The sequence below is a fragment of the Typopeltis vanoorti genome, chromosome 21 (genome assembly GCF_054136105.1).
Source record: "Typopeltis vanoorti isolate ZY-2024b chromosome 21, IOZ_Tvanoo_1.0, whole genome shotgun sequence".
NCBI classification, from domain to species: Eukaryota; Metazoa; Arthropoda; class Arachnida; order Uropygi; family Thelyphonidae; genus Typopeltis; species Typopeltis vanoorti.
In genome coordinates, this window is record NC_143569.1 from 19,553,712 (window position 1) to 19,569,074 (window position 15,363).

At 36.1% G+C, this 15,363-nt stretch overlaps 1 protein-coding gene across 1 annotated transcript in view; it reads left to right on the forward strand.

The window, feature by feature from the left end:
• The window catches only part of LOC150094662 (NPC intracellular cholesterol transporter 1-like), a 559,930-nt gene that overhangs the window by 156,480 nt on the left and 388,087 nt on the right, over nucleotides 1-15,363 (forward strand). Inside the window, exon 9 of the mRNA XM_090411614.1 lies at nucleotides 9,553-9,732. Coding sequence (XP_090267740.1) covers nucleotides 9,553-9,732 — 180 coding nt within the window. The remainder of the gene's footprint in view (nucleotides 1-9,552; nucleotides 9,733-15,363) is intronic.

The window sequence follows — 15,363 nt, forward strand, 5'->3', positions numbered from 1 at the left end:
GTAGGCAAGACAGGATATTTAGTGGGGTGTTGCTACAGACCCAGGAGCACAGAGGATGGGGACCAGGAGATGTTTAGACAGCTAAGTTTGGCAAGTGCAAGAAGAGTGATTGTTATGGGAGATTTTAACTTCAGTAGTATAAATTGGAGAGAGGAAGATGCATGTAACAATAGGGGAATGGAATTTCTAGAATTCTTGAGGGACAAATGTCTTAGGCAACATGTAACAGAGGGAACAAGAGGTTCAAAAATTTTGGATTTGGTTATAGCATCAGAAGAGTTGATAATAACTGAGTTGACGTCTCTCCCACCAGTTGGAGAGAGTGACCATATGGTGTTGACATGGAAAATGAATAGACATGCAGGAGTATCAAAGAGACGGGAACTTATGTGGAATTATAAGGCAGGTGATTATAATAGTCTTAGACGTCAACTTCGGGAAGTTTCATGGAGGGAGGAATTGGACGGCCGGGATATCACCAGTGCGTGGGAAATTGTGAAAGAATATTTGTTATCAGCAATGGTAAGTTGTATACCACGAGTGAAGAAGAGGGTGCAATTTGGAGTAAAGTGGATGACAAACAACATTAAACAGGAACTGCATGCGAAAAAGAGGCTATGGAAGAGATATAAGGAGACAGGTGAAGAGAGGATGGGTGAAGAATATAAGACACAGGCCAGAAGAGTGACTCATGTGGTAAGGAAAGTGAAACTGGAATATGAGAGGAGATTGGCCCTAAGATCCAAAGAAAATCCTAGGGAATTTTTTAGCTATGTGGCCAGTAGGAGGAAAAATGACTGTGGAAGAATGATATTGTGGGATAAAAATGGGAATAGAGTGACTGATGCAGAGAACATAGTGGAATTGTTCAATGAACACTTTATTGGAGTATTTCATCCTAGAGGAGTCAGTTTTAATGCTAGAGGGATAGGACTGGTACGAGGTCTGGAGGTACAGGAGGAGAGTGTGTTTCAGATACTGAGTACTCTGGATGTCAGTAAAGCTGTGGGACTGGATGGTATTTCGCCACGAGTTTTGAGAGAATGTGCTAGCGAATTGACAATACCTTTAACGTGGCTTTACAATGAAAGTCTGGCTTTGGCAAAGGTGCCCAGGGAATGGAAGGAAGGTAAGATAGTGCCATTGCATAAGGGCGGTAACAGACTGGAAGTGTCTAATTATAGGCCAGTCTGTGTGTCATCAGTAGTTGTTAAGATCTTGGAGAAAGTAGTGAGGGACCGTGTACAGCATTGGGCAGATGAGGGTAATGTTATCTGTGAGAATCAACATGGATTTGTGAAAGGACGCTCTTGTTTTAGCAATATGCTAGCCTTTTATAATAAAGTTACAAGAGCATTAGATGAGGGAAAGGCATATACTGCAATTTTCTTAGACTTGGCGAAGGCATTTGACAGGGTGCCACATGATAAGCTGATATTTAAGTTGCAGCACATGGGTCTGGATGTCAGATTGGTCAACTGGATTCAGGATTGGCTGTCTGATAGGTATCAGAGAGTTGTGTATGGTGGAGCAGTTTCCAGGAGGCAGAGGGTTACAAGTGGGGTCCCACAGGGCTCAGTACTAGGACCTATATTGTTTAACCTTTATATCAATGACATAGCCAGTGGATTGCAGGGGGATATTCAGTTGTTTGCGGATGATGCGAAGCTGGGAAGGATTATTAGTAATAGCGCAGATGTGGTAGCCCTGCAAGAGGATTTAAATAAGCTAGATAGATGGGCAAATGAATGGGGGTGTCAGTTTAATGCAGCAAAATGTAAAGTCTTGAGGTTTGGGAAACATCGATGGGATGCTGCATACTCTATGGGAGGAGTTATACTGGAGGAAGTAGGGGAGACAAGAGATCTGGGGTTGATGGTTGATAGAAACCTGAAGTTTAGGGGACATATTGCAAAGGTGGTGAAGGTAACACAGAGGATTGCTGCTATTATGAGAAGGACACTGACCTGCAGAGATAAGAGGGTTATCATTCCGTTGTATAAGTCTCTGATCAGACCACACTTGGACTATTGTTCTCAGATTTGGTCCCCAGGATTTGAAGGGGATAAATTAACTGTGGAAAGGATACAAAGACGGATGAAAAAGATGGTTTCAGGACTGTACAATGATAGTTATGAGGATCGGCTGAGAGAATGTGGACTGCAGAGTTTGGCGGATAGAAGAAGGAGAGGTGATATGATTGAGAATTTTAAACTGTTGAGAGGTGGTTACAGGGTTGACACTGGGGAGTTCTTTCGCTTGGTTGATCAGCGGGAAGGAGTGATGACAAGAGGCCATCCCTGGAAGTTACGAAAGGAAACTGTGAGCAAGAGGGTAAGGAGTGGTTTCTTTGTGTGGAGGGTGGTTGAGCCGTGGAATGCATTGCCTGATGGAGTGGTGGGAGCGAGAACGGTCAGTGACTTTAAAGAGTGGTATGATAAACTTTGTGTTTCTCAGGGGGGGACCTCCCCTCGATGAGTCTTGACAGACTTTATGTCTTAGGAAGGACCTCCCTCGATGAGTCTTTTGACTCCTTGGAGGCCTGAATAATAATAATAATAATAATAATAATAATAATAATAATAATGAAGTAAGGTACCTTAGCATCCAGCATTAGATACCTTAGGTTTGCCCTGCCTGTACTTGAGGGAAGAGTGCCTGGAACATTGTTAATAAGAAATTGCAAGAATTGGATGTTAATGGTGCATGGAATATGATAAACAGTTATTTGAAGGAAGCAGTGGCAGTCTACTTTCCTGGAGTCAAGAGGATAAATCAAGTGGGAATTAAATGGATGAGTACCATTGTTAAGCAGCATCTGAAGAAAAATAAATAAAAGTCTGTGGAGGGAATTTAAAGAAACAAATGATCAGCAAGCATGAGCAGTTAGAAGCACAGACAGAAGAGTGACCAGTATGATTAGTTAGCAATGCAAAATCATAGTATAAGAGGAAATTAGCTGAAGTCAAAGGTAATCCCAAAGAATTCTTTTGGTATATGGCATATAAAAAAAAGAATGATTATGGATAGAATAATTTTGATAAATATAAATAGTAGTGACTAACTGAAACAGATTGTAATAGTTGAACTAATGTGTGATCTTTGCAGGGACATATTATCTGGTTGGAGATATTGCAATAACAAGAGTTCCAGAGGCTGATAGAAATAGAAGTAGATGAACTGGGGGTGCATTGGCTATTACTTTACTGTAATATAAATAGAGCTGTGGGATTAGATGGTATATATTCAGCTTACATATTACAAGAATTTGAATTGGCAGTGCCTTTGACCAGATTGTTTAATTTAAGTCTCAGCTCAAGATTGGTCCCCAGAGAGTGAAAATTAGTTCTATTGCATAAAGGAGGTTTCAAGACTATGGTAACATCTCAGGAGTTGTGGCAAGGTATTTGAAAAGTTTTTTTAAGGGGATAAATGGAGGGTAGCATGATTCTGGGAAGGGTCTATCATGCTTCAGTAACTTAGGTAATGACTATATGGTGATACTGCTGGATTTTGCAAAAGCAGTTGATAGGATACCACAATGGAATTCTGTTAGGTAAAATGCAGCAAATTGAAATGTATATGAAGCTGATGATATGGATAAGAGAGTAGAGTTGTTTATTAATTGAGTTCATGAGAAGGCATATGACAAGCATTGTCCTGCAGGGCTCTATAGTGGGCCACTGTTATTCAATTTGTATATTGCTATTACTATTATTATGTGACACCTCCAGGGAGTCCAAAGACTCATCGATGGAGAGTGTGCCAACAGCATGATTGATCTCCTTCCAGCTACTAACCACGCTCAAACTTGCTTAACTTTTTGCATGCGCCATTAGTAGCAGAGGCTCTACCAATTGAGGACAGGGGTTGGCAAACTATGGCTCACAGGCTGGATCTGGTCTGTGGCCTATTGTTATAAGGATGGTTTTAAATGAAATTCATTACAGAATCATAAAGTTATTATTTCAATGCCCATAGTGTTACTTTTACACAGCCATACTTATTTTTTTGCATATGTTGCACTCTCATCACCAAATGTGGCACTTTCATTAGCACATGCTGCCACCAATGTTGCTCACACTCTGCAAACTTGACAATGTTTTGAATGCCAAGGATTTCTTAGTTGCACGTATCACTGTTTTATGTTGGTGAATATTTGTACATATTTTGTATTGTACTGATATTCATCATGTTAAAATACATTTTCAAAGATAAAATATGTAAAATTTCTTTACAGATCAACCTTATCTGATGCGCATTTGTAATCAATTTTGATGATTGAGAACACCAAATTTGAACTTCAGTTAGGAGTAATTATATCTAATATAAAAAAATTCCCTACTTCTCATTAATTTCCCCAAAAAAGCTGTTTGTATATAAATTACAAACAATTACAAAAAATGCTGCAAATGCTCTAAAATATAAAAACAAATTATTTTGGAATCCATTTACAATCTCTGAATTGCGAAATGCCTTGGAGAGACTAGATACAAATAAATCATGTGGACCAGATAACATACATGGAATTACAATCAAGCATTTCCCCCCCCTAGCCCTAGATTGGCTACTTCACTTATACAATAATAGCCTGAAACAAGGAAAAGCTCCAAAAGACTGGAAAATGCCATAATCATGCCAATTTTTAAGCCTAACAAACCTCAAGACCAACCAAGAAGTTATTATCCAGTTTATTTCACTGACTTCAATTCCAGGCAAATTGATGAAAAAAAAATGATACTCCAATGTTTGAACTACTATCTAAACAAAAATAGTACTACATTTTCAGGTTGCATTTAGAAGAAATCACTCTACAACTTATCAACTTTTCTACTTAACCCAGTCAATTCAAGATAACTTCCAGATCAGCCTTCTAAATCCACCAATTGCAGCTTTTATAAATTTTAGCAGTGCCTTTGACAAGGTGTGGAAGCAGAAACTCTTTTCCAAGCTTTGTCATGTTGGAACAGAAGAAAAGGTTCTAAAGTACTGGTTTATGACTTTCGAAGAAATAGAACAATTCGAAGTAGAATAAATAATACTTCTTCCATGAAAGTGAAAATCAGACAGGGACTCCCTCAAGGCAGTATTTTGAGCCCACTTCTTTTTTCCATCTGCTTAAATGACTTCGATAAAAATATAAGATCCAAAGAAAATCCTAGCGATTTTTTAGCTATGTGGCCAGTAGGAGGAGAAATGATTATGAAAGAATGACATTGTGGGATAGAAATGGGAATAGAGTGAAGCTATGTTTGCTGGTGATTTGGTCCTATTCTCAGCTCATAACAACTTAGAAACAGCTGAAGTTCATTTAAACAAAGCCATCAAAAGTTTGTCTACATACTGTCAAAACCAAAAATTCAAAATTAACCATACTAAATTAGAAATTAGTGTATTTACAATTAATAATCACCTCAGAAAGTGAAGATTAAGATAAACAATCAACTAATTACATTTAATGAAAACCCCAAATATCCAAACACCTTCTCTGCTCTAAGCAAGTCACTTGTCTGTTGAATACAGACAAGAATTTTGGTTAGAACAGAAGGTGTACCAAAGCAGTTGAAGAAAAAAAAACTCATCTTACCATGGGTAGCTTGCTTCAAAACCCCTGGCTTTATATTCAACCTATAATGAAGCATGCAATAAATGCAAAACAGTCATTGGTGGATCTAAATCCAACTTTGTAAAGGCCAACAACAGAAAACTTGCCTCTCATCTATTGGGAAGCCTTGCTGTTCTGAAAACTAACCTCCGGCCTCTGATAAATGACCTATTCTCAATCACCACTAATCTTATCCCCAACTTTGTGCATTCCATTCATTCTACTCATTCAGTAAACCATGCTGTGTTCAGACATCCCAAGCTTGGAGATCATCTGCTACTAGTGCCTTAAACACTGTTCTCCATAACCATCTTTCAATGAGTTGAGAATAACAGGTTCACCTTAAATCCCACCAAAATGTAGTTTTACTTTTCCTCTCACAAACGGGATCTCAGCTCACTTATCCTTACCCTCAGTATACACAAACCTGACAGGATCATCTCTCTCTGCTTAGACCAACTTATACTGTCGTTTACTGCCCATACTGCTAGTCTGTTTAAGACTAGCAGTATGGGCTTTGCATGATTAGCAAATAACTGAATATTTCCCATAAAATCATTTCCGTTATCTATAGAGCACCAAGTACTGAGCCCTCTTGTACACCATTAGTCACCTGCCTTCTCCTGGACTCAACTCCTTCATAAACTACTCTTTGATGTCTATTCATCAGTCCTCCCCCCTAATCTGAATCACCAGATTCATATCCATTCCCATTTGTTTCAATTTAAGCAACAAAGTTCTATGTGGAATCCTGATAAATTCATTTGCAAAGTCTAGCAATAGTACTGAGTAACCATTTCCCTTCATCCATTATCACTTTATTATGAAAAGTAAGCAGATTGCTAAGGCAAGACATACTCTTCACAAAACCATGTTGTCCCTTATAAAGTATGATATTTTTATAAACTCAGTCCTAAATTCTGTCTTTCCCTACCACTACTGAGATGCCGATTGGCTTATAATTTTCTACTTCGACCCTCTTTTATGCAGGGGGACTATTTTGTCCTCTTTGCACTGCATTGCCACCTTCTTGGTACTGAGGCTTAAATTAAACAGCTTAGGCAGAGGAGCTGATAATTCTCTGTACATTCTTGTAATACATGGACTAATACATCATCTAATCCCATGGCTGTGTTTGTATTGAGGTTCTACAATATTTTAAGCACCTCCATTTCTTCAACCTCTATTCTCTTATCAGTCAATGTCACATCTGGCATTGCAATGTCACCACCTAGATGATCCTTCCCCCCCCCCCTCCCTCAGCAAAGTGCTCACTCAGTAATTCAACTATTTGGTTTGGTTCTCTTACCTCATCAGCACTTTTTAAACTCATTCTTCCTTTTACATGCCACATAGCAAAAGAACTGTTTAGGATTTCTTTTGGTCTCATCAGTCAGTTAGCTTTCTCTCATTATTAGCTTATAATTCCCTTGTACATTCTTGGGCTAATATACCAGGACTGTATTCACATTGAGGTTGTACAATATTTTAAGTATCTCTATTTCTTTAACCTCTATTCTCCCATCAGTTAGTGTCACATGTGGCATCCCTGCCCACATTGTATACCCCCTTGCAAAATGCTCAATTAGTAATTCAGCTATTTGGTTTGCTTCTGTTACCTCTCCACCATTGCACTTTTTAAAGTAATCATTTTTACTTGCCACATAGCAAAAGAACTGTTTATATTTTACTTTGGCCTCATCAGCTAGCTTTGTCTCATAATTAGTTTTGCTTCCTTACCATACAGTTGCCCTTCTTGCCTTGTACTGCCTCAATGGCATACTGATCATTTTTTCTTTATATTCCATCCACAACTTTCTTCTTTTTCTTTTAAGGTTACACGGTGATCGGCATTCATATTTATGAATTTAGGGACACAAAACACACGTGTTGAAAAGATTATTTTACTGATTAATAATAATAAAATAACTTTACGTTTCGACCATTGTATTGAGGTCATCTTCAGAAGGATACATGTGTATGAGAACAAGCTACATGCTATTGCACTCTATACAAGTAAATTACATCTATGTTGTTAACTAATCTTTTTTCTTAGCCTGCCCTCTAGTGATAAAAAAAAAATTAAATAAATAAATAAAATAAAATAAAATAAACAAAAATAAAATAAAAACTACAATAAACTCTGCTCAAGTCCTCACATACTAGGATTCTTCTGGAATTATACAGTTTATATTGTTATATTATGATTATCTTCTTGATTTGTACAGTACAGGTTGCTATTGAATGTTCAGGAGGAAAAAAAAAAAAAAAAAAAAAAAAAGATCCTCCACAAAGATACCACTAATAACAAAAAAGATTTCAAGAATGCTATTGCTATACCATATGTTAGAGGCATTTCAGAAAAAATAGATAGAACACTACACAAATACAACATCCGACAAAATTAGGACACCTACTCAGTTCTTCCAAGGATCCCCTGCCACACTTAGCCCACCCAGGGGTTTACAAAATAGATTGCACATGTAACATACCATCCATAGGGGAAACAGGACAAACAATCCCAATCAGAAAGGATGCACACAAACGTCACATAAAATACCTCCATTTTGGAAAAACCGGCCTTTCTGACCACGCACTCCAAACATACCACAGAATTGACTGGAAAGGTACCAAGTCCCTACACACCACCAAAACCTGGTTCGAGCGAAAATTCAAGGAAGCATGTGAAATGCTCAAACATGATCCGAATATGAATAAAAATGATGGTCTAACAATTCCAAGAATGTGGAGGACCCATCTACAACCTTCATAGCAACCACGAAGAAAAATCTCAATACAAGAAGACTTGGTGAAGTTTTTTTTTTTTTTTCCCTCCTGAACATTCAATAGCAACCTGTACTGTACAAATCCAGAAGATAATCGTAATATAACAATATAAACTGTATAATTCCAGAAGAATCCTAGTACATGAGGACTTTAGCAGAGTTTATTGTAGTTTTTATTTTATTGTTGTTTATATTTTATTTTATTTATTTTATTTTTATTTATTTAATTTTTTTTTTTTAATTTTTTAATATCACTAGAGGGCAGGCTAAGAAAAAAGATTAGTTAACAACGTAGATGTAATTTACTTGTATAGAGTACAACAGCATGTAGCTTGTTCTTATACACATGTATCCTTCTGAAGATGACCTCAATACAGGGGTCGAAACGTCAAGTTATTATTTTATTATTAATCAGTAAAATAATCTTTTCAACACGTGTGTTTTGTGTCCAATTCATAAATATGAACTTTCTTCTTTGTCTGCAACTGTTGTATAATGAGGCTATTCATCCATCTTACTTCAGTCTGATTTGTCCTTCTGCTTTTTTCAAATGTCCTATGACCAACTCCCATCCACCACCAATATCTCTCCCCTCCATTCTTATGCCATGGCACTGCTGAAAGCTGATCCTTAACTTGTCATAATTGCCTGCTTTATAATTCCAAAGCCTTTCTTAATAGCTGAAACCAATAGGTTTTGGTTATAAGAAACAAGAAGTCACATTATATTCACATTATATATTTACACAAGTACCTTAATGTTATTGAAATAAAGGAATTTTTATTTCAATACACAATAGATGACATTTTTAATTTACTGTAATCCTATTTTTACTATAGCCATTAAATTCTTTTTAAGAATGAGAATCTTTTCATTATTGGTGTACTTTAGCAATAATAAAAATACAGTCATCTTTCACTATAGCAAACATCATTATGCAAATTCATTCACTAGAACTCAGAAAGTCCTTGCCAAAATCCTATGTCATCCATACTTTGATAAAGGAAATCAATATATATGCAAGCTTTCAACTATAATAAACCATTTTACTGTTCTATATGAGTTCACTATAGTAATTGCTTGCTGTAATATCTATATCATATTTAAAGAGAAGTAAGAATGAGAAATGTATTAATTATAATTGATATTTTGTACATACAGGGCACCAACTTCCATGAAATGTTTTGGCAAATATGGTGGTCCACTCGATTCTTTAGATGTAGTGCTTGGAGGTTTTATTGGTCAGAATTATACCAGTGCAAATGCACTTGTTATAGTTATTCCAGTAAGGAACTACAATGATCCAGAAAAAAATACTGCTGCTATGATGTGGGAATCTGAGTAAGTTGTTTTACTGCTCTTTCCAATATTTTGTATAAATTCTGTTGTGTTATTTAGCTGAAGGTTAATTTAGTGTTTATAGGAAACAAACTGGATCATTAGCGTGAAACTTCTAAAACTAATTGCAGATTTGGACTTAAACATTTTGTATCTTGTTACAGTTTTTTAAAAAGAAACCTCCAAAAAACTGCATAATAATTTCTAAATTAAAATAATAATTCTTATTAAAATAAAAAAAATAATAATCACTACAAAATTTTGGCATAGCTGTCAGGTTCTTGTTCCAACTTTCCAGCGATTAGTCATATATTATGCACTAACATTGTAATTGGTAACATCTAAATAAAGCTTGGACAGTCTGTTACAGGATAGATGATGTTGAGTATAAGCCAAAGGTAAATTAATTATTATTAACATCAGATCTCCTTGGAATCAAAAGAGTCATTGTAGGAGGGCAAAAGGATCATTGAACCCTGCCTTAAACCTATTCACAGTTTCAATGCCCACCACACTCTCAGGCAATGCATTCCATTCACAACCACTCTCTATGCAAAGAACCTACTCCTCACTCCATTGTTCACAACCTCTTTATACAGTTCCTAGGAATGGCTTCTTGTTTTATCCCTCTCTCCCTCTACTCATGGTCCTTTCTGAGAAGCCACTGAGTTTCATATATTGCCTGATGTTTAAGAGCTCTTGTAATAGTTGAGGTATAGAACAAATAGTATGAGCACATTGCAATAAAGCTTTTATAATTCCAGTCTTCTGTGATGGATGGTGAGTTAATTGCTGTTGAATGTAGTGTCCAGTGAAAGTAGGTTTTCAATAAATGGAAGTAATTAATTCACCTGATGGTGAACAAATGAGTAGAATATCTAAAAAGAACAATTTTTTTTTTTTTTTACATTTTCCATATTAAATTTAATTCGTGGATGTAGTAGGTGTTTATATTCAATAACAAAAAGTAGGCAACATGTAATCATTATGGGATCAGATAGCAAAAGCATCATCTATATAATGAACCCACAATGAATGCTGAGGGTGTATGGATGAGTAAAGGATGTCTTCTAAATGCAAATAAAAGTCAGTTAGCAAGTGTGGGGAAGAGTAGACTTACCATTGTGTTTCTTTCATCTTGACTGTAAACATTATTCTGACAAATAAAATATCCAGAGATATAAATATCGAGACAAATAAAATATCTAGATAATCTGAAGAATTTTTTTATAAATGAGCAGGAGTTGCCAATCTGAGCTTTCAATAGGTGTGCTAAAATTTTGGCTATTCAGTTAGTAGATAAATCTGTGCAGTCGATAATTGGATGAAGAAGAATGTATTTCTTGTGTATCTTTGGGAAAACAATAAAACCTAGGGGTTCTAGCAAATTGCCTTGTAAGGTTTTCTATGGTATCTCCATCGAGGCTTATAACTTCATCTTGTAAAGAGTTCAGTTTTCTGAGTGGTCTGCTAGTGGAATTTTAATCCACTTATTGGTATGTTCGTATCCACTTTTCTTTTATAATTAGCAGAATCCATATAAACAGTAGATATGGAAAGTCTTATTTTAATCACACAGCAATATTTTTTAAGAACTAATCAGTTATCAATATTGCAATATTTCCTCAGTTATCCCATGGCATTGTTTTATGTATAACATCATGTGGCTCTTACTTTTTCAAATCAATCCATTGTTTGCATTCTACTTTGTAATTAGCTATTGTCATCACTGATGATTGCCTGTAATATTCAAACTGAAATATATGGCCTTAAATAAATAGTTACTTATCCCTTGTTTTTTGTGTTAATTGAAAAAACCTCTCATGTCACAAGTATCTCTTAAATAATGAGCTGTAATATTATTGATATGAATAAGTTAGTGAGAGGAGTCTATCAGATAGATTATAGTGGAATTATTTCATAGAATGGTTGTTGATGCAAGAATGAGAGATCATCTGTTGGAAATACAAGGGTCATGTGAGTAAGAAAGTGAAAAGGAGATTTTTTACATGCCAGATGGCAAGTGAGTGGAATGCATTGCCGGAATGCTCTAACATTGAATGTATTCAAGACAAGGGTATAATAGTTATTGGCATGTGAGCATTTTATCTGCTGCAATGAGCCTTTGGACTCCATGGAAGCCTGGAAGTAATACTAATATTCACATTCCCTTAAAAACCAGGGTGACCAGATGTGTGCACAGTAATAGTCCATATGTAACCCAATAAGGCCTTATACAAGGAAACCATAACCTCTCTACTTTTACATATCAAGGTCCTCCTTCTTAACCATAACTTCTTTATGTCTGCATGTCAAGGTCCCCTTCCTTATCATTGCCATAATCTATAGGGATGTTTCACAATTTTAACAAGGTGACCCCAAATGTTAATTCAAGTCAGGTCTCTATCCACTACCAGCTCCAGATCACTTATCTCTTCCACCCTTCAAAATTTCCCCATTAATTATACTCTGTATCCCATTCTTACCTACCATATTTCAAGATTTTACACTTAGCAACATTTATCTGTTACATTAGCATATCTACTCTCTCCATCTAACAGGTTCAAATTCTGCTATGGAAACAGATGTTAGCTATTATCTTTAAGCAGAAGATAACATTCTTCACCTGGTGTGAGATCACCACCCCACTTATTGGAGGTCTGAAGTGTCTTGAAAAAGTTCCATGTTTGATCTCTTGAATAAGGTTTCCAGATTATGAAAAAAAAATGAATAAAAATGCAGAAATAATTATAAAAGCAATAAAAATAGAAATAAAAAAACTCATTGCTCACCTGTAAGGACTAATATACAACTATAGGTTTACCTTTTGTAGATAGCTGTCACAAAAATTAAAAAAAAAAATGTTAGTGGTTGATTCCTTGTTTTTCCCTTTCTTTTCTGCCTAGCAACCAAATTTTGTAAGTCACAAACTTTCAGTATCTTCTGTAAGAAGCATTCCACAAAATCTGTCGTCATCTTGATCACTTACCTTTGATATTCTCCACAACTTCCACATTCCCATGGAAACTGGCAACCAAATTATTCAAGCAGTCTAGACGTGATCATATCAGATACAGAATATCAGGTACAATAATAATAAATTCCCTGTCTCTATTCATTGGTGTGCTTCCAACATCCAGGTGATCCTTTGAGCTATTTTATCCAGTTTTATAGTATGTTCTCTGAAATTCAACTGTCTGTCTACCATCATGAATAATTCCTAGCCACAGCAGTTTCTTAGAGTCGACTTTTCTGTGTAATACACAACTTGTAGCTCATCATTCCAGAATGCATAATCTTATGAAACTAATTTTCCAAGAAATTATATTCTAGTTTTATCCTTTTTACCTTATACTTTGCCACAGTGAACTGCCAACATTATTGCTTGTTCACATTGTCTGTTTAGATCATCCAGCAGGTCCTCTATCATTGCCTTTTTAAATTTTGCTCTCCCTAATTTAGTATCATTGGGAAACAACTCAACAAACACACATCTACATTATCTTTTGGATACAAATGTAAAAATTAAACAACAGTAGCCTAGATATAGCCCTGTGGTATGAAACTGATATCCTGCTCCTCTTTGATTTGACTTCATCATATACTCTCTCTCTCTCATGAATGTCCATTAGGCATCCTCTTAACCATGTCATTAGCTTTATGTCCTTATGTATTTGCTCCAATATACATAATAAAGTTCTGTGTTGTATCCTGTCAAACGGCTCTGCAAAGTCCAGTAGTATTAGTTATATTTGTGATGTCACCTTCCTACATCTGCATTCATTGAAGTTATTCTTCTTTCTTTTATGTGTTGCAATAGCACAATCGGCAAGATTTTTTTTTTCTAAGTTGGTACATCTGTCAGATGCATCCGTGTGAAAATCATCCGTTTCAGCTGTCTGAAACAAAATTTCTGAAGCATCCATGTTTCATTTTGTTTCAGACATTTTGTTTCAGACAGCTGAAACAAAAGTGTTGTCTGTATCCCTTGAAATGGATGAAATTGATTATCAAGCACTTATAAAATTCTTTGTAAAAGAAGGTTTAATAGCAAAAGAAATTCATTCGAAGTTCATAAAAGTTTATGGGCACTCTTCTTCGTTTTTGGAAATTAAGAAATAGGCTATCGAGTTTAAACATGGCTGTGCCAACCTTGAAGATGATCCACGTGAAGGACGACCAAAAATTGTAACAACACCAGAAATCATTGATCAAGTGCACAGTATTGTATTGGATGACCAGCGAGTCAAAGTGCATGAAATTGCTGAGCCTATAGGCATTTCAAAAGAATGGTAGGATATATTTTACATGAAGAATTGCATATGAAAAAGCTTTGCGCAAGATGGGTGCTGCACTTGCTCACAGCAGATCAAAAACGCACTTGCATTAAAATCTCTGAACAGTGCTTGGAGCATTTTAACAAGAATAAAACTGATTTTGTGCATCGATTTATTACTATGGATGAGACTTGGATTCACCATTACACACACCAGAATCCAAACAGCAGTCAAAACAGTGGACTTGTTCAGCGCCAAAGAAGACAAAGTAGGGTCCATCAGCAGGAAAGGTAATGTCATCGGTGTTTTGGAATGCTAAAAGCATTTTGCATTTTTGAAAATTATGGAGACAACTACCGTGTTTGAATAAAAACTTTAGTTTAATATAACTAAAATCTACAATTCGATGTTTCGACCTTTATGTTCTGGAGCGTACAAATATACACAAGACAACAGGTTGGTCAGTGTCTTTAATGAACCAGTTTGATTGTAGTATAGCTTGTTTCTTGTGTATATTTGTACGCTTCAGAAGATGACCTTGACATAAAGGTCGAAACGTCGAATTATAGATTTTAGTTATATTAAACTAAAGTTTTTATTCAAACACGGTAGTTGTCTCCATAATTTTCAAAAATGCATTTGGATCACCGTGCAAGCCTAAAAGAAAGGATTCAGATCATCCATGGAAATGATACCCACAAGCGCTGCAATCGCTATGGTAAGCTAAAGATTCGTATTTCTCTCCTGATCAATCGGCTGGCCTTTTTAAAAAGATGCAGAGACAATAACCTCATTCCGATCTGCATCAGGCTAAAAAAGAAATTTACTTCCGCTAAGGCACTCCGTATCTATGACCGCACAGAAAAAGCAATGCTTAGAGAACAGATCCAAACAGCCCGCCAAAACCTAGCTACAACACAAAATCTGGTTTCTAAATTACAATCAGAACTATCAAACTATGTTAATCCAGACATTCTACAAACACTTGAAAGAATTACTGACAATTCGGCCAAGCATACCCTGGAAAAGAATAAAGAAAAACTCAAGAAAAAATTCCACAGGTTGAAACAACGGCAAAATATGGCGGCCGATCACAGGAATCCACCCAATCAGAGGACTTCCTCCCCGAGAAACAACAATGAACAACAAACAAGGGAGACAAGGGGCGACCAACCACCGACAAGCAAGAACCATGTGATTAACCTATCAAGCCACACCCTGAACAACAGCGAACTTACGTTACTGAATAAAGGACTGAACTACGCAATAGCACTGAAAAAGGTAAACAAATTGGATTTTATCTACCATATTGAAAGAGGCATCAGATCCCTACCTAACAATATAGCAGATAAAATAT